The 21,155-nt window shown below is 37.4% G+C and overlaps 1 protein-coding gene across 1 annotated transcript in view; it reads left to right on the top strand.

Moving 5' to 3' along the window:
- Positions 1-348: 348 nt before the first annotated feature.
- Positions 349-21,155, top strand: part of RFX6 (regulatory factor X6) — a 60,495-nt gene continuing 39,688 nt past the window's right edge. The window contains exons 1-6 of the mRNA XM_046005938.1: positions 349-573; positions 884-1,040; positions 3,778-3,901; positions 5,625-5,686; positions 17,828-17,905; positions 19,136-19,163. Of these exons, the coding sequence (XP_045861894.1) occupies positions 351-573; positions 884-1,040; positions 3,778-3,901; positions 5,625-5,686; positions 17,828-17,905; positions 19,136-19,163 (672 nt within the window). The 5' untranslated portion in view covers positions 349-350. The remainder of the gene's footprint in view (positions 574-883; positions 1,041-3,777; positions 3,902-5,624; positions 5,687-17,827; positions 17,906-19,135; positions 19,164-21,155) is intronic.

Raw genomic sequence — 21,155 nt, 5'->3', positions numbered from 1 at the left:
CTGCACACGTTGAGAGAAAGGGATCAAAGAAGGGGTGAGAGGTGGGGACTGGGCCTCCGGGCGAGACGGGCGCAGCTGGGGAAGTGAGCTCCGAGTTGAGCATCTGCCGGGACCTCAGACAGGTGGGGAAAGGCAGTCCTGCCTCGGCCCACCCGGGTCCCAGGTCTGAGATGTACCTGGGCACTGGCTTCCTTCTCCGCGACGCCGGGGGGCCGGGGAGCCTTCGGCCTCCGCCCACGCCCCTGAGGCCGCAGGTCCCCAGCCCCGCCCAGCCCCGCCCCGCCCTGGGCTCTGAGCTCCGCGGGGCGCGGGCCGAGCGGCGGGTGCCCAGGTCTCCCGCGGCCAGGAGGATGGCCAAGGTCCCGGTGCTGGAAGACCCTTTCCTGCAGGCGCAGCCTACGCCCCAAGTTTCCCCTGAGGCCCCGGAGGAGTGCTGCGTGCAGCTCCTGGGCAAGGGCTTGCTCATTTACCCCGAGGAAAGGGTGTACTTGGCGGCTGAAGCGCAGCCCGGGGGCGCCCTGGGCAGCGCGGAGAGAGGGGAAGACCCGGAGCTGCCGGTGGGAGTTAAATCAGGTGAGTGCTCCGGCCCCGCGGGGCTTGTGGCTGGGGAGAAAGGTGAATTCTAAGAAGACCATCCAATAATAAAAGTAAACACTCCGCAAACATAACAGGTATGTACAACGTTCAAGTCCAGAGTTTTGTGTTTTCCCCAGGAAAATGTTTGTCAACTAGAAATTAACTCCAAGGGATTTTGCGTAGTTCTCCTCTCACCGCCACCCCCCCCCCCCAAGACCACCCCGTTTGACCCCAGGGTATATTTAGAGACTCCTTAATTGATTTTCACATTCTGATTTTCTTTATCATCCTTTCAACTTGCAATCAGAAATGCATTTGAGCAATGGTAACTTTTCCTCTGAAGAAGAGGATGGAGAGAGTCACGACAGCAAAACCAAAGCAGCCGATCAACACCTCTCTCAGAAAAAAACCATCACGCAGATGATGAAGGATAAAAAGAAGCAGACTCAGCTCACCCTGCAGTGGTAAGGCTCCCACAGGGGTACCTTTCAGCACCTGTTGAGTCTTAAGTCAGTATCTTTAAACAAAAGTATCTTCAGAATCCGCTTTTCTCAATTTGCTTTTCCCTCAAACTTTTCAGAGAAAGTTTAAAATGCCAATAGGAAATTTATCCTTTTTTTCCCCACTGAATATTTGGTGCGGAGATGTATTCTGGTATTAATGAAAAATGATACGCAGTACAAAACCCCATCACTTTGTTCATTATTAACCTAAACTATAATTTTGTCAAATGTCAGCAATAATGAATGTTTTTATATCTTTTTGCATAACATACAATCAGTTTGACCTTTAGATATCTGTTATGTGGTAGTTTTGTGTTTATAAAACATGATTCTTTAAAACGACTTATGAGGAAGGATCTTAATATTCTTTATCCATATGAGGGAAAATTGACAATTGTGTATTGGCCATTAGGTGAAGTATGTTTAAAGTAGAAGACATAGAAAAATCAGTTAAAATGTTACTAGTAACTTAAATAAATGTTCAACTATTTTTATAACACCTGCGAATTGGATTTTGTGGAAAATCTTTCAGAACCAAGAGTTTGCCAGTAGGTTTTCTACGTACAGAGAGCATTTTGTAATATTATCTAAAAGGAAGAGAGATCTAAAGTAAAAACTCTAAGCTTTCCCACATACTATGAAGAAATAGGGTATAAATTTCCTCCTGAATTACAAATCACAAGCAAATAATTAAAAAGGTCTATTTACTGATAGGTTGTATACAATGTTTATATGTAAAGTCTGATCTAAACCTTAGAAAAATACAGTAGAAAAAATAGTATCTAAGAAACTACCACAGAAACTATTAAATCTTATTTTCAGTTATTTGGGTTACAATTCATATGTACTAAATTTTTGTGTTATATACTTAAACCTTTTCAAATATTTGAAATATGAACTGAATATTCTTCTGAGGTTATGACTTAACTGTTGAAGTTGATGTCAGACTTACTGGTTAAAAATACACTGGAGCAGTAAATGCTTGAGTTAATTATCTGGAATATTTAGGATACAACTCTTTTATTAGGATAACTGGAGCAGAAGTGTTGATTAAAGACACATTTTGGAGAGCTGTTGAATGATCACTTCCAGTTTTCTGGTTCAAATCAACTGAGTGGCAACAAACTTGTTTTTTTTTTAAATTTTATAAATATAATTGGGAATATATTATAATTAAGGGAAAAAATATCATACCCCAAAATAACATTGTACTTATGGCTAGGATTATTTTGAAGATAATGACAATGCCTACAAAAACATCAAAATGGCAGAACAGTTGACATTTTATACATGCCATTAAAATACAATTTTTAAATAGTTGAATGTTTTCTTAGTGATTTTCATATTTTTTGAAACTATAAAATGCTGTAATTTTTGTTTGAATTTTCCATACTCTTTCCTGTAAAAGTCTAATGTATATTTTTTAAGAAATGAAGTGAATTAATTGTATTTTGAGAATTTTCCCTTAAGATTGTGTAGATTATTAGGGAGGTTAAAAATTACAACTGAAAAATAAAGTGAAAAATTTGGCTGAGTAACTCCAGTTTTCAACTGTCAGCCGGGTGTTTGGTTTCATGCACGCAAATTTTACTGGGGTTTGGTTCTTTTTTTCTTTCTCCATGGAAAAATGGACATCTGATGCTTTACATCTGATGAACATCTTTTTTAGCTTTTATCTTCTGTATCTTGGGAATATGTTAACTCAGAGATCTTGGATAGTTGAACTCAATTTTAATCTGAAAGCGTACTCTTTATTGCATTGTTCCTATATAGGAATAATTTTAATTTTACTATACATAAAATGGGTATACACAAATTTTGGTCAAAATCACCTACTAAATTATTAGAAAAACTGGGATTACAATCAACAAGTTCTGAGTTCTTGATTGCTATGCAGATATTTGTAGCAAATATGTATTATCACATTTGTTATATTTATTATATTATATTTATTGTATTATCACTTTTAATTGCAATTGTAGACATTCAAGTTAAATAGAATTATGTCTAAATTTTCAAAATTTGCATAATTATGTTTATAACAGAGTTGAATTTATATATGTCAGTTTGGAAATGTCTTTAGAGATATACATGTTGTTTCAAGTGTGTGCTATGGTTGAGGTTGTTACAGTACTGATCACAGCAAAAGGCGGCGGAGGAGAAATAGATCAGTACCATTTCAGACTTAAGTGATGTGAGTTTATTCTTAGGTATTTTGCAAATAAATGTATCATCATGCTTCCCTAACCATTTAGGGTTCAGAACTACTTTGTGAGTGAAAGTTAAAACTTAAAACCTGGTGGCCCTTTAGGGCTGAGAACATCCTCTTTAAAAAAGTCATCTTCAATTTCACCATTCCCATTTTTACCTCACAGGGCAAACCATAATGAATAGGGAGGATTTCCATAGAAGTAGGACTTGTTCTTTGGGCTATAGACCAGGGAGGAATGGTATTATGTTCACCATGGTATTTTAACTGCACTAACCGGTGTTCACTGGGGCTGTTGCTCTTCTAACATTAGTTCTTGTGATCTGACTTTTAATAATATCCAGAATGAAACAAATCTACCTGGGCCCGCGCATGAGCTCATTCATATAGAGTTTGTATTCAAAGCAGTCATTAGACTAATGTAAAAGGGGAAAGGAAAGGAGAAATAAAGGAAAGGTTGGACCAATTTTTTGCCTTTTCTTTTTTTAGGCTTGAAGAGAATTACATCGTATGTGAGGGAGTCTGCCTTCCACGGTGTATCCTTTATGCACACTATTTAGATTTCTGCAGGAAAGAGAAATTGGAGCCAGCCTGTGCAGCCACCTTTGGAAAGGTAAATGACACGTATTGGCTATACTACTTAACAACTAAAGTCATGTCAGGTAGACAGTGTGGAAACATATTCATCTGAGCAAGTTTTCATGTAGAATATTCAGAAATTTCTCTCACAAGCATAAATGAAATTTCTTACGGGTGTATTTGGAACTACTATATACTTTATCTTGATTTTACCTACTATAGGTTTTACCTTGAACTTCTTTATGCTTTGAATATTAGAACCCTGGCTATCAGAATACTTCATGCGACATTAAAGGCAGCTCCTCTTGAGGAGTGGCATTTCCCTTCAAAGAGGAATGTGTTAAGAAATACGGTGATGGCCTGCACTGAGAAGCGAAATTAAGTAGAGGTGACAAGTATCTTGTGGATGCAGTTGGTGATTGTGGTTATTGTTTAGCTGGTCCAAGTTTATGGGTTTTTAATAGATTTTTACTTACTTTCATAAAGAGTTCCCTTGATGCTCCGCTTCACTCTGAGTACGAATACACCCCAAACTCCAAGATGTTGTGCGAGGATTGATTAAATATTGCTCATTTAAACACATTCCTTTCTGCCGGACCTGTATGGTTAGGACGGGAATCTATAGAGTTGGCAGTACTCTACTTATATATGTTGGTCTTATTTTGAGAACCAGGAAACAATATCAGTCTCTTAGGAAAGCCTTGTTCTTTGAGAGTCTTCTCATGCTCTGCTGTCTTAAGAAACCCAGGGTAGCGCAGAAAAACTACAGGAAACTTAAGCTTCAAAGATGGCATCTCATGTAAACTGAAATCCAAATTTTAACCTGTAGAGGGACTCATTGTCCAGGAAATAATGAATGCTAGGCTGGCTTCTCAGTTTTTGAAAATGAAATAACTTATACATTTCATATGAAAACCTATCTGCTTATGGGAGTCAGTGTGATATGCTGCTTGGTGATCTCATGATTTAGGTTCTGGCCTAGACAGTGACTGATTTGTTGAGAGACCTTCTGAAAGCACTTCACCTTTTTGAAACTCAGTTCACTCACTGCCTAAAATGAGGAAGCCGCGTAAGGCAATTTCTAATGTCCCCTTTAGCACAGCTATTTAATGAGTCCAACTTATGGCAGTTGTCTTAACTGTTTCCGGAGTCGTGGAACACCTTGAGAATCTGGTTAGAACCACAGAACCAGTCCTCAGGAAGTAAACATTTATAAGAACTTTGCCATGAAGATCCTACAATTTCCTGTTTCCAGTAGAAAAGATTTCATTTTTTTTTAATTGCTAATGCCAATTTTTAGCAAATTTTAGAGAAAGGAACATAGAGAAGAAAACATTTAAAACAGTGCTGTGGAGATCTGGTAAGGTAAAGAAAATATCCCGTGTTCTTGCAGGGTTGGAGATGGAGATATAATTGTGGCAAACCTCTGGATAAAATGATTATAAAGATACTCAAATTTTTCAAGTGCATAAATAAAGTAACAGTTGCTTTGGTAGTCACATTAAGCAAAATCAGACACTGGCATGATTCACCCTGGAAACTGAGACAAGAGCAATAAAATAATCTCATCAGAAAAGTATCTTCCTGCCTCTGATAATATATTATTGCTTACCAATATGGTATATGTACGATGTTACATCTTCCGGACTAAATATACTCAAAGTTTAAGATTTACTTTCTCCAACTAATTGGTTACAAGTTGCTTGCAATAGAACCATATACTTCCTAAAAACTAAAGTGATTGACTTTCCTTTCAGACAATTCGCCAGAAATTTCCCCTCTTGACAACTCGGCGACTTGGAACTAGAGGCCATTCAAAGTAAGACCTACTGATGAGCATGCATCAGTGATATATGATACCTGTACGTGAGAACTGATACCTGTAAAATAAGGATTGTCTTTATCAGTGAGTGGAAGCAGGTATTCTCTTCTTGATGAAGCAGATTTTCGCCAATTGTTAAGAACTAAGAAGAGAAAAAAGTGGATTTTAGAATGATGTTTAAAAAGCAAAATTTATACTGGAAATTGTGATATATCCTTGTTTCCGATGAAATAATGTAAATGAACCATTGTCATCATCTTAAGGCCACTACTGAAGGCATCGATGTCATGAAAGGAGAGTGCCCATGGCTAAGTTAAGTGGTCAGATGGAACCCACAGCACTCCCAAAGGCAAGGGCAAAGCCAGGGGTTGAAGTATGATTCGGGTTCTTTCTCTGGGTTTCTTTCCCAGATAATGACTTCTTAACATCCTCTTCTCTTCCCTTCAAGACAAATGATCTGCACAAATGACTTCTTTGGTCATCTCTTCATGTACATGGAAACATAAAGTAAGATCTCTCTCTTGATAGCTTCAGCTTTTCTTTTCTCTTGTGACCATCTCAATAGGACCCCCAGTTTTAGGTTCTCATTCGTCCGTGATTGCCTCTGCCCTCTGTGTTTTCAGTGTTGCCTCTCCTGCCCACAAACGTATTCAGGTCTCTTCGGTTGATAAAAATAAAATCATCTCAAACCTGCTATACTTTTCACACTTGCTCTGTTATTTTGCTTCTCTTTGCTGTTCCTTGCAAGAGCAGCCCTGCTCACTTCCCTTACCACTGTGCCCATGCGTGTGTCCTAGGGCCCGTCTTTACCGGGACAGAAACTCCACGGCTCATTTTTTACCACTAGTCATCTTCCTTGGCACCTCTAGCACGTGAACCTGCTGACAGAGCCCTCTCAAGATAAATCAGTGTATGAAGTGTCTCCCACGGTTTCCCTGTCACAACACTGATAACCCGTCTTCCCTCTTCTGCCGTTCATTTGCTAGCTCATGCAGCATCTTCTCCTGTCCTGACACGTAGTTCAGCATTGCCCAATGGAATACAACACAGCCACGTATTTAATTCAAATGTTCCTAGTAGCCACATTGAAAAAAGTACAAAGGAGCAGATCTTATTTGATTTTAATGTTTCATGTAATCTGGTATATCTGAAACGCTGTCATTTCACCAAGTAATCAAAATGAAAAACATTTGAGATATTTTATGCTCTTTTTTTCCCTGCTAAGCGTTTGAGCTCCGGGCTGTGTTTTATACCAAGTGCACGTCTCCATTCAGATTAGTCCCGTTTCAGGGGGTCAGTACTCACATGTGATGAGGAGCCGCCCTGAGGAGTAGCTCAGTCTTAGTCACTTGCCAGAAAGAATAAATCTCACTTTATGAAGTCTCTTGAACGGGTCTCTCTCCATTCTCAATTTCATAATCTGGCCTTCACTCTGTTTTTTCAGTCCACTCAATACGACTCTTCAGATCAACATTCTGAAGGTTCCATTCCATCATCTGTCATACTCTGAAACTTTTAGCAGCTCATGGCAGATTTTTCTCACCTTGACATTCAAGGTCCATTATGGTTTAGTCACAAGCCATTTGCCTCCCAGACCACCTGCTTCTCACTTCTCAGCATGGAACCTGTGCTCCCATCAAATTAGGGCCCAGAACCCTCTGCTGCTTCCTCAGCTGTCATTCGTTTGTTTACGCTGTCTTCCTCCGTGGAAAATTCCCTTTCCCTTGCAGGTATGTTGAAAGGTTACCTATTGAAAAGAATGCCTCATGAACTCCCTCTTCTTTTGAATTTTTACTTCTCTCTTGATTTCTTGTAGGCTCCCTCTTTGTGCCCTCAGAGCAGTTCATTCGTACCTATCTTAGTGTGAAATTAACTTATCTCTTCCCCCTCAAAAGGTACTATTTTGTGGATAGAGACTGTCTCATTCACTTTCATATCCTTTGTGTGGTCCGCTACATAACAGATGATTGATGAATATTTATTTAACTGATTCCTATTAATGTTAACAACCTATGGTCTGAGAAGGAGGGATGAAATTCCAAATTGAAAACCACTAAATAAGTCCTTCCCTTCTAACCAAGTCAGGACTTGTTTTTGAAAGTTGAATCAGTTTAACTGGCTGATTGCTAATGAATTTGACTCCTACTGACTTGTGTAGGTGGAGGAAAGATCAGATAATGTTTGACGTAGATAGGTAGTAGGAAAACAGCCAAAGCAATGCAGAGAAACCCTCTTCATCCGTCTGCAGGAGGACAGGCAGGCAGGCTGCAGAGAAAGCCAATTAATCCTAGAAGGAGCCTTCAGGATTAGGGATGAATCATTAACTGTGTCCATTGTGACACTGTGAGGCTCCAGTGTTTAGGTTTAGGTAACACCATGTGGTAACTTCAGGCAATTTGTCTGGTATCTAAGAGCAGATGTGCCCAAGAGAGAAGCATTAATAATTTGAATTTTTTTTCTACCTTCTTGATATGCCATTTGCTTTTTATAACTTGCTTGTTATATTCATGGTATTTTGATATCCTGGGGAAAAGTCATTTTCCATAGGGAAGCTGAGGAAGTTGAATGATACAGCGAGATGCAGAGTTTGTGTATCTTGCAATTGGCAATGTTTTGATGTAATTATTCTTAGCCAGATAGTTTTCGCATTTTTATTTATTTCTAAGAGTTGCCTAGAGTTAGGAGCATGAAGTTTAGAGTTGGACAATTCTAAACTTTAATTCTTTTACTCCCATTTGTAGTCCCTGTGTGACACCAGATGAATTATTCAGTTTTTCATCAGTAAAGATGGTATACAGTATCTGTCTCACAGGTTTGTTGTGAGAATTAAATGAGTAAAGTATAGGAATGGGTGGAGAAATGAATATGCTTTTCAACCTGACTGTCCTTGATAATATGAAATTAATCTTTCAATAATCCCAAAATCCAGTGATGCAATTAAAAGTTACGGTTTATTGAGCACTTCACACACACACACACACACACACAAGCACACTCACAACCACACACTCTCAAATCCTTACAGTGACAATACAAGATGGAATTACTGTGTTTTACAAATGAGAAGACTATAGTTTAAAGATGATTGACTTTCCACACACATGCTGTAAAATAACAATGTTGGCATTTAAATCAAAGTTTATCTGACTCTAAAGTCTGTGCTTTGTCAACTAGTAAATCCTACTTTTTCCCCTCAATATCAGCCATGTCAAGAAAATAATTATTTAATTGAATTTTTGATTTTTTGTGGTGTAAATTTCATTTTTTGCCTAATCTGTTTTAAAAACTTATTACTGTATCAGATTCTTCTTCAAAGACCTAATAGTTTTTTTTCTTTTTTCTTTTTTTAAAGATTTTATTTATTTATTTGAAGGAAAGAGAGAGAGAGTAGAAATGCGGGGTAGGAGGAGAGGCAGAAGCCAATTCCCCTGTGAGCAGGGAGGCCTATGCAGGGCCGACCCCAGTACCCCAGGAACCTGGACCCTGACCTGAAGAGAAGACAGTCGCTCAACCGACTGAGCCACCCAGGCACTCCTAAAGAGCTAATATTTTCTGAAGCCGCCATCATAAGACACTTTAAATTATTTTATATTTATTTAGAGATATTTATGTTTTATATAAAATCAAATGTGTGGCACAACCACACATTTGCTTTTTGCTTTTAATTTTTGTCCTGAACATTTCTCTATGTCAGTATATTATCTTTACAATCTTCATTTCTAATGGCTAGTTAACATCTCAAAAATTTAATATTTTTGTGTCTATAGAAATATAAAAAATACATTTAAAATATAAAAAATATTCTTATGAAGAATTGATGAAACACAGAAATATGCACGAAGAAGTAAGAATATTTTGGAGAAAGAAATTAATAATTTCTCCAAATTGTACCATTATTTTGCAAATCTTACTTTATTGAGGTGGTGTTTATACTATCACTAGATATTTATTGGATTATTTTTTTAAAATAAATTTAGTATTAATTTATTTTGACTTCTGTGGATCATATATTTAAATATTATAATATATAACTGCCTAATGATAGTTATTTAAAAACAAAAGCTCTCAATTTTTGCCTGAATGTCATAGAATAACTAGAGTATGTCCAGTCATTTCATTTGAGTCCTTCAGACAGAATTTATTTTAGATCATGATTAACTCAAAAGATTCTTCTGTATTCTGGGCAAAAGATGGCATCACTATTTCTAAAACTGTCCTTGGATGCCTTTAGGGTTCATTGAACCTCTTTAAATTTTATTCCCTGTATAAATTCTGATAGTTGGGGAAACACTGATCTTTGTGAGGAAGAGATTGATTAGTAGGATCTAAAAAATAGGAGTGAATTTTGTGTCTATTTTCAGGTTCTGTTTCTTTAAGTTCTGACATAAGTGGGTATTGAAATGATTGGTCCTCACTCCCCACCTTTGTGCAGGTGCTACTTCTTCCCCTCATGAAAGTGAAAGATGAAAAAGTTTAACTAAATAAAATGAAGCAAAATTTATTGAACCAAAGGAAGAGATAAAATATATAAAACATGCATTAAAAACAAACAAAAAATCTTGGGGCGCCTGGTGACTCAGTCCTTAGGTATCTGCCTTGGGCTCAGGTCATGATCCCAGAGTCCTGAGATGGAGCCCCATAGCAGGCTCCCCGCTGAGCGGGGAGCCTGCCTCTCCTTCTCCAGCTCCCCCTGGTGCTGGTGTTCCCTCTCTCGCTATCACTCTCTGTCATAAATAAATAAAATATTTAAAAAAATAGAAATAAAATAAAAATAAACAAAAAATCCAAATGGACAAAATCACTAGGTAGATAACACAGATCACCAGGTATCCTGCAATGTCAAAATTAGAAACAAAAAATTGAATAATTTGTTTCCAGGGACCTGTCTCATGTTCTACATAAGAAAAGCCATTGCTGTCTTTGGTTATGGGGAGATGGGGGTTGGGTTGGGGTGGGGGGTGAGGGGGGTGGCAGGGAAGGTCTTTAAAAGTTAACACCTGGGGTCCAAAAGCCTCACACTAGAGCATCTAACCTGAGTGAGCCTTGGGGACAAAGTCAGTGAGTTTACAGGGACAAAGCTCTGCTCTCTGTCCCTTCCTTCACTGTCACCATCCCCTCCCTGCCAAGAAGCCCCAGTGGCAGACGCCACACATTCTCAGTACCAAGATAAAAACTCACTTTGATTTTGAGTTTTTGGTTGTTTTCTCTTTGATTTACTACCAATGCCAAAATATACACTTGATTTTTTTTTCTGTGCTGTATTTTCAAAATCTGGGTTTTGAAAAAGTAACTGAAACATCACATAGGCACTAAAGAGTAGCTAATGAAAAGTAATTTTTGCCTATCATGTCATGAATGGATTATATCAATAATCAATCCATTCATATTTTTATCAGAGTACAAAGCATGGCGCTAAAGTTTTTAAGATGCAAACAGTGGGATCAAAAAACTTTCACTATTAATAATCATCTATTTAATGAGCATTTTGTTGAGTATCCTGATGCTGACTAGGCCCCAGGGATATAGTGATGAATAGCTGTTTCTCACGCTGGCTCAGAAAAGCTCAGAAGAATAAGGGAGAACACAGTGGAGACCACCATGTAGATTTCATGTACGCAGTAGATTGTTTGATTTGAAGTTACATTTTAATTTCTTGTAGACTTTGATCAGTCGAATCTTGGTTTTCAGACATGATGGACAAAGCTATTATCTTATTTATTAGTAGTGATTTAGTGGGTTAATAAAACTGATATGGCAGCTGCTCTTATCATAGTAAGTTATTGCAAGTCCCTGAACAGCTTAATCCCATCATTTCCTTATCAGTGATCATTTGTGTAGTGTAAACTAACGTTGGGGCTACTAGCTCAGTGGAAACATATGTTTTAGGAATTCTATATAATGACTGAACTAGAAAAGAAGAACTATAGGGGCAAGTAGAAATTTATCAGCAAATGAAGAAAAGTATTAGACACAATGTAAATACTTTAGTAGTAAGAGCGGCAATAATTTCATTTGTCCTATTAAAAATCTTTTGTATTTTATAACACGTTAACCTCAAAATGTGGACATTAAAAACTAATTAATAAATCTTTATTGCTAAAATGTAAATGATATCTGTCATTTGATACAGGACTAAGGGCAATTGACACGAATGAACACAATTTATTAGATAATCACAAAGACCTTTGCATTCTTAAAAAATATTTTATTTATATTTTTGACACAGAGAGAGCAAAGGAGAGAGAAAGAGAGCAAGCACAAGCAGGGGGAATGGCCTGCAGGGGAGAAGCAGGCTCCCTGCTGAGCAAGGAGCCCAGGATCCTGACTTGAGCCAAAGGCTGCCCCTTAACTGACTGAGCCATCCCTGCGTCCCACAAAGATCCTTGTATTATGCAGATATTTTCTGAGAGAAATTAGCTAGTCATACCCAGGATTTTTAAACATTTATCACTTATCTTTTTAAATAAAAATGGATAAGAATCATATAGAGAGAAAAAACTGAAATGTTGGAAATTTTTATTCATAGTAACCCACAGAATCAGCATTGGGTAGCGGTATATAAATTAAAATAACCAGCAAGCACACACTTGTGCAACCCTTACTTTTTATTTGACATGCGGCAACCATATGTCTTTGTTGTACTGGAATATTTCTGGCAAATATTTCCTAGCAAGATTTATTTTAGGGGAATATATTACCAGTAAAATTATGTTGTAAAATGTTGGGCTTGAGATGAAAAATCCATGTAGGCTTTGCATGAAATTACTCTCCCTAGTTTTATGAGGTTTACCTTTAGCTGTTAGGAAGACAGAGCTGCTCATTTATTATCTCTTCTCTGTTCTCAAAGACATTAAATCATCACTCAAGTGATAACATGTATCTAGTAGACTAAAAGGAAGGTTAAGGGGGAAAGATTATTTTGCAGGTTCCAGAAGAAACTAGATATGAAAGTGCTAAAGCATTACAGTGGTCATTGCAAAATTTAAGATTTATATTCCTGGCCATAGTCTTTCTGCCTAAATATACTGATTTCATGTCCTTTGTACACATTGTTTAGCTATACCACCCTTGTTTGACCCCAGTATTTTACTGGTGACGTAGGAATACATGGGTACAACGAGGCCATTTTTGAAACTGTTGGCTATAAGGAAATCTGTGTTTATAAGTGTCTAAATTTCTAGCAGGAGACACTGATTCATTCTCCAATAAGCGAGGATTTTTCTATACAGTAATTTCTTTTTTTTCCTTTTTTAATTATTTTTAAATTTTTTATAAACATATAATGTATTTTTATCCCCAAGGGTACAGGTCTGTGAATCGCCAGGTTTACACACTTCACAGCACTCACCATAGCACATACCCTCCCCAATGTCCATAACCCCACCCCCTCTCCCAACAACCCCCCCCAGCAACCCTACAGTAATTTCTAAGGAGAATATTAATGAAGGAAAAGACCCAGTTCCTTTCCTCTAAACCTTATAGTTTAGTGGGACAGGTAAGCCATGTAGAAACATGCCAGTGGTATCAGGTATAAAGCTACATAGGATAAATGACCAAGAGAGGAGATTAAAGGACAGAGAGATTAGATTTTCCTGAGAAACCAGGCAAGCTTCATGCATTAAATCTATGTCTTGGGGTGTAAGTTAAGAAACCATGACAGAAAGGAAGAAGTGCATTCCCAATGAAGAATTCAATCAAGTAAGGGTGCCGAGGTGAGAAAACACATTATTTATGGAGAGCAAGTAATTGTGACAATAATAGATAAGTTTATACAGTGCTCATAGTAGGGTCAAAGGAGTTAGTATATTTCTTATATTTAACCTACAAAAAGGTTAAAGGAGTTAGTATATTTCTTATACCCCGTTAGACAAGAAATTCTTTAATCTCTGCCAAATTTAAAATTGTGCTAGTATATTTAAGTATCTGATATAAGATGCATGGCCTTAATTGAAAAATTCCTGTTTACAAAGTTTTCCTTATAATGCATTGTTATTTCTAACTTTTTTCATGTTATTTATTTATTCAGCAAATGTTTATTGATTTCTATTATAGGGAGCTTACATTATAGAAAGGGTCTTTGGTTATATATGGATTATCAAATATGAAAAATCCAGATCAGTGGTATAAGTCTTGGTGATTCCTGTTAGATATCAATGTTTGCTTAATATGATTCATGCTGAGCTAGGATTGTTTACGCTGAGTGCAAACATATTCAAAACATCTTCACTTAAAGATTTCTAATTACAAACAAAATTGAAATACAAAATTATATATATATATGTATGTATGTGTGTGTGTATATATATATCTTTTGCTTATATGTATGTGTGTGTGTATACACACACACACACACACATATATATCTTTTGCTTCCCAAATATGAAGGCAACATAGCCAGTTGGAACAGAGTGCTCAGTTGTGTCTGGGTTGATAGTATCGTTTACGTTTGGCCTGTGAATAAAATACAGCATTTTAAGGCACCTGGGTGGCTCAGTCAGTCAGTCAGTTAAACGTCTGCCTTCAGCTCAGGTCATGACCCCAGGGTCCTGGGATCAAAACCCATGTTGGTCTTCCTGTTCACCGGAGAGTCTGCTTCTCCCTCTGCCCCTCCCCTCTACTTCTGCTCTGTCTCTTTCTTTCTCTAGCAAAAACAAATAAATGAAATCTTTAAAATTCAGTATTTTAAAAGGATTTTCTTTTGCTGGGGTTGGAGCAGGGGAATGGTAAGATATAAAATCTTGACTCTGAATGTCAAAAAACTTCCGTTTTTTTTTTTGTTTGTTTTTTTTTAAAGATTTTATTTATTTATTTGACAGAGAGAGACACAGCAAAGGAAGGAATACAAGCAGGGGGAATGGGAGAGAGGGAGAGAGGGAGAGAGAGAAGCAGGCTTCCTGCCAAGCTGGGAATCCTATATAGGGCTCAATCCCAGGACGCTGGGATCATGACCTGAGCCAAAGGCAGAGGCTTAACCCACTGAGCCACCCAGGCGCCCCCATACTTCCGTTTTTAAAGATGTTTTTCCCTAATGACTGGAAAAGAGGGGGCAAAATAATACAGTCCTATTAGAAAAATAAGGAACCAATGAATTGTGTAATGAGAATACCCTTTTCTTAAAAGTCATAAGTACAAAAAAAATTACAAATTCATATTAGTCAGTATTATTGAGTCCTAAAGAATGTTGCAGCTTTTTTTTTTTTTAAGTGACTGTAAGGTGATTTTAAAAAATGGAAGTAAAATATGCCCAGTATTGGTCAGTGCGGTCAGTATTTCATGACTGGCAAATGCTATGGCTCAGGATGCCATGAACAAGGGTGTAGCGAAGTACATTCCTGACCTGATTTTCCATGTCTGTTTTGTCATTGTATTGACAGCTAGCATTGTCGTCAGGACACAGTATGTCTTCTAATATTTGTTCAATTCCCGCTTATCCTTTTGATTTGTCCTACACTTTTTGTCTGCCTCCGGGCAATGTAATTTCTTCTCAAATCTGCATGAAGAACCACCTTACCATAGTATGATAGTATGTGCATGTTGAAAAAAGGATTATAGATGAGAAACAAGAAGATCAAAGTTCTAATAAAAGAAAATGATCGACTTTTAAAGCAATGCTTACCATATATTACTTTAGCAAGTGGCTAAAATATAGTTATTTAAACTTTAGCATTTATAGAATAAATAGAAAACTGTGCCAGAGAACATGAAATTACAATGTATTTCCATTATAATTGATCCCCTTTTCTCAAACATCCCTTGCTTTATCTCTTCTAATACAAAGACATTCCCTCTGCTATCTTTGTTCCAAAATTTAATCAAGAAAATATTACTACTTACTTCAGACTCTTAGTTTCATTAACTAATTCTAATATATTTGGCCCAATAACATCTAAATCTGCTCATTTTTTGTGGTTTTTAAGTATTTCTCCTTATCTACTTCTCTTAATATAGCTGTTTTTGGTAAGGTCTTTGTAACTTAAATAAGCTTCCTTCTTTTAATTTCTCATTGGAGAATTAAGTCAGGTCCATATTTTGGAGTTTCCATCGCTCTCATCATTCCTTCATCTCCCTCTTTGTTCCAATATACCTTAGGGGTTCTTTTTTTCCTCATCTACTATAAGATTTTCTTATTTTCTATACTGTAAAACAGGAACAATTATAAACCTTCTCTGCTTAGGTTAACAGACTCCTTTTTGTCCTTGTATTGAAAACTTGTTCCCAGTCCGCAGCAATCAGGTAATATCTCCATTTACCTTGATCATCCCTCCTACCATTTCTCAAATATGTTTATTATAGTATATGTAATTTTTTGTTTTCATATTTAAAAATTCTTTCTTCTCCATCTCAAGTAGTTCAGGGTCATTAAAAGTGACTTCTTTGCCCTTAGAACTTTGGGAGGGAAGCCATCTCTGGGCCTCACAGTCTAAAAGGCTCTCCGCTGGCCCTCCTCCCACTGCTCTCTTTCCCAGGAGACCATAGCTTGAGTAAACATGTCCACTTCAAGACCACATTCTCTTTCTAGCCCACATTGCTGGTCCCTGGGGCCCCAGAATTCTCTGTTCAAACAGCCCCAGGCCTGCCTTCTCCCTCCTATGCGGGACTTTTCCCCCGCCCATCCTGAGAAGGGTGCTGTGCTCCAACAGAATACATAGGTCTGAGAGGTGACCACAGGTAGTAGCTCTTTGGTGGTGGTGGTTGGAGGATTGGATTGGTCTTGGACATGGAGGCTGTGTGTTCACAAGAGGTTCCTCACAGTGAACAAAAGAGCAGGGCCTGGGAAGAGAAGGGTTGAGGCTGGCTCTTCTCCCACCACCATGTTCACATATGAAGAGTTCTAAATTCAAACCCACCTACCAGATCATCATGGAGGTAAATTGTCAAGATAGAAGAACAGGGGTATTTTATTGAGTGCTTTGTTAGCTTGACTTATATTTAAATATTTAAATATATGGTATTGGGCTTTCATTTATACTTTTGTCTTGGGCTTGAAAATGTTTAGGGGCGAATTCGCTCTGCCAAGTCTCTCTCTCTCTCTCTCTTTTTTAATTGCTGGATCAGAAAAGGGGCCCTGAAACAGGTCCTTCACTTACTTGTCCACTTCAAACCCAGGTGATGATGCTAAGTAATAAAATTTTAAATATGGTCACACTGAAGTCCTGTGGAAACCCCCTTACTCCTGTTTATTTCATTCCTTGCCTGGTTTTAGATGAATGCAAATGGAAACAATAGATAAGGAAGCAGGTGCTGCTGCTGCATGGGTTAGGGGAGGGCAAGGAGAGGGGAGGTGGAAGTTAGCTGGCATTAGCCACACTTCCTCAATCCCCACTATTTGATGAGCTTTTGTATAATAGTTGCAGTGTTTGTACTTGGGTATATCATCAGTCAGAATTCTGCAGTTGAGAAGAATGAGCTGCAACTGGAGAATTGATGAAATGCTATACTTGTCTGTGACTCAGGATCCATAGACACATCTCTAACAAATTATTTGTAACACTGTTACTTTCCATGTTGCATGTTTCCATTGACTCATGACATAGTTTTTCCCTCATTGTTGCTCAAAAGTTTGAAGTGAAAATGACAAGGAATTGCACTTCTCATTCCTCATGAGGAAAATAACTTGGAAGATCACGTGCTCCATACATATCCCTGTACACGACATTGATGTCTTCCTCCATGCAATGTCATACATTTTCTCCAGCCATTAAATACACTATAAAGGAAACCTATCATTTCCTTGTTCAACTGACAATTTGACTACGTTCAAATTGAACAGCAGTTTGCAGATAGATACTTGGTATACTTGGAGCCAGCGCTGACACATACAAATTTAGGTGACTACATTTAAATGTCTACATTGACAAATGTTTTGGTTTTTGAAACCCAATATTTTAGTGGTTTGTAGGGGATTGACTGTAGACGTCTCCTTTTTTAATCCCAGAGCCAGAAATATGGCCATAAGTAGGACTAATGACCATTAAGGGGATTTAGCACATTAAGGTGCTATTTGAAAAAAAATTAGGAAAGGAAGTGATCAAGGGGTTGCAGTTCTTACTTGTGCTTTCCCTCAACTATACTTTAGTTTCCTTTTCCCCTTCAAAAAATGCTTTCATTAACACAGAGCGGTTTCTGTCCTTGCTCTAGGTATCATTATTATGGGATTGGCATCAAAGAGAGCAGTGCATATTACCACTCCGTTTATTCTGGAAAGGGCCTGACAAGGTAGAGTTCTACTTTTTTCAAGACAAGTTCTCTGCATTTCTTTACCGATGCATAATAGCAATTGAATAAGACTCTCATTTTGTTTATTGAAATGTTTTCTTTAAAGCATCAGACCTTAATTTCAACTTTGTATGGACATTTACAATGATGTGGTCTAGATTACTGGGGAATTTATATAATTGCTACCATTAATGAGAAATTAATAGTGAACAAGATCTCCCAGAGAGATGAAAAGGAGAAATCAAGGAAGCAGAATTGCTTTTAAATTAGTATTTACTCATAAGACTAGGTCTGTTTTCAGGCTGGTTTCGATAAAATATAGGCAGAAAAATATATTTTTTTCCCCAAGAAATAAACTGTTTTAAAAATCTGTGTGGTTGGGTTGCCTGACTGGTTCACTCAATAGAGTGTTTGACTCAATCTCAGGATCCTGAGTTCAAGCCCCACATTGGGTGTGGAGCCTACTAAAAATAAAATAAAATAAAAATCTATGTGCTCGATCAACACCTTACAGAGATGAAAAGTTTGTTATAAGTCATCTCTAATAATACATTCTTTGAATACCGGCTTACCTTAAGTGAGTTAAAGCTACTGACCTGTTGAATCTGTATGAAAGAAAAAACACTAGTTAATATAAAGAACACACTTCTCTAATCTATCCTTAGCTATCAAAAGGAGATCATGAATAAGTGGGGTGACATCCAACAAAACCAGTGATACTATACAATTATTATTTTTTATATATTGGAGTTCTGAATAGTTAAATCTGCATCTGATGTTGACTTATGGTAATCTGCTCTTAGCTTGCAAAGGAATAAATTAATTTGAAACGTAAAGTAACTTGTATAAAAAAATCATTTGGGTCACCTAAGTCATACCAAGATGAACTCAGATGTGGTAAAGAACATAATGGTGGCTTACTGGCTATATTCACTGGAAAATGAACATATAGCCTGGACAAAACCGAATATTTCATGCCAAGTGTGCTTTGCTTGCCTCAGATCCTATCTGATTTCCTTAAATATTCTTCATTTTACTTTCCCTTAATAGTTTATTTTTTAAGTAAGTTGAGAAGGATGTGTGGGTCTCTTTGAAAATCAAACTGATTTCTCCAGGTTTATTTCACTAATCATGATTGAAGTCACCACTTTAGTGGGCCCTCTGCATTTCTTTGATTGCTGTAATTTTATATTTCTATTTTAACTAATGGAAAATGTACTGATTTTTAAGGTTTTCTGGAAGCAAGCTGAAGAATGAGGTAAGAATTATTTTCGTTTCTATTTGTGTCTGCCATAACCTGTACTGCAAACTGAACTGTAAGTGCTAACCATCCTTGCCGGCAAATATACAAATAAATGTTAATTTCTGAGGAGCCTGTTGAATGATTGAAAACTTCAGACAGAGCTAAGTTCGATTTGGGGCAACTGATGCTTCTTTACATGGACCTACTGAACATGTAACATTTCCAGTTAGCCTAGGAAGGGTAATTTTTCAATTATTCTTGCCTAATATCAGATACTTAAGAGATTGCAAAAAAAAAAGACCATTCCTGATCTAAGAAATTTCCACTTAAATATAAACAGAAAGCCTAAAGCTGGGGATATGGAAGGAATTGGTATTTGGAATATACCCATTTAGACAAAACCTTTAATAATTATCAAGAAGTCCAAATTTTATGGTTTGTTTGAACCTCGTGAATGTGTGTGTGTGTGTGTGTGTGTGTGTGTGTAGGCAGCTTGCTGATCTCTTCTACAATGTGGAGATGGGTGGGAGCCAGGGAGAAAGGGTACGTGTCTCTAGCACGCACACACTCAGGCACTTTCTCCCTAGACACCCCTCCCTCTCCCTTCCCCCAGCCAAGGAACAGATCAGCAAACTGCCTTTATCTAAATGAGTTAGACTACCATTAGGGACTGCATGGCTAATTAGGCACACGATAAGGCCTTCATTATCCTCAGGTTATCTAATCATTAAAAAGAGGTGCCACAGAACTAAGGACACATGGCAATGTGTTGTGTGGTAAATCTGGACCTGAGGTAAATTGTAATCCCATTAGTTTGGTGAAATGATGCAAGCATATTACCTTAAGAAATAATATAAAACCCCCAACCCTTTGAAATGACCAATTTCTTCCCACCAATGCTTTTAATACAGTTAATGGCTAATTACATAATAAAATCCTCTAGATTGCTCTTTTTATCAATGAAATAATAGCTCTTTATTAGATAAACAATTGTGAAAGTGCAAAAATATTGACTTAGAAATACACTTCAGTTGACTGAAGTTTATGTCAATAGGGAATTTAAGTAATTTCTCTCAGGTGTTCTTTCTACCACTTTGATGAGGCTGCTGGTGCCAGTGAGCCATCAGCTGTTACAACATGTGTATGGCAAGGCTCACTTCACAGAATAAAGGAAAAAGTGCTTCTCCGGTGTACAGTTTCCTCCTCAGAGGAGTCCACTACAAATTCAGATATAGATTTTGTTAATAAATCTAAAATGTAATATTTTGTTAGGCTACACAGCCTATATTTCCAAAGACACCTGAAACAATAATAGAGTATCGTTATTGTGATGATTATAGAAATGAACACGAGGGCATCCGAAAGACTCAGAACTGCTCCAAATACTTTAAAAACTGATAATAGAATATTTGTTTAACAAAGTCAAAATTTAAAAAAATTATTTTGTACCTGAGGTGATCAACCATCATAGTTTGCTCAGGACGTGAGACTTTCAGTATAAACCTACATGTACTTCAGCTCATTTGAACACTGATAACTGTGAGGTAGGGAAAATAGGTGCTAGCATTGCTATTTTACAACAGTTCTATTTGCTTTTTAAAATATTCTGAATAAAGTTCTATTTTTTAAAACTTATGGACAAGATACTAATGTATAGGTATATGGAGTTACAGGTACTGGGGGACAAATACTGAATGGACAGATCTGCGCTTTTCCAGTGTAGCAGGAAAACATGTCTTTAAAAGTAATTATACATGGGGCGCCTGGGTGGCTCAGCGGGTTAAGCCTCTGCCTTTGGCTCAAGTCATGGTCTCAGGGTCCTGGGATCGAGGCCCACATCAAGCTCTCTGCTCAGCAGGGAGCGTGCTTCCTTCCCTCTTCCTGCCTACTTGTTATCTCTGTCTGTCAAATAAATAAATAAAATCTTTTTAAAAAGTAATTATATGTAATTACAAAGGGTATCATGGGTGTTAACCTAGTTGAAGTGGTTAAGGACATTCCCGATAA

Source organism: Meles meles, chromosome 5 (genome assembly GCF_922984935.1).
Source record: "Meles meles chromosome 5, mMelMel3.1 paternal haplotype, whole genome shotgun sequence".
NCBI lineage: Eukaryota > Metazoa > Chordata > Mammalia > Carnivora > Mustelidae > Meles > Meles meles.
The sequence above is the reverse complement of the archived record's forward strand: the minus strand, read 5'-3'. Positions and strand labels throughout refer to the sequence as shown.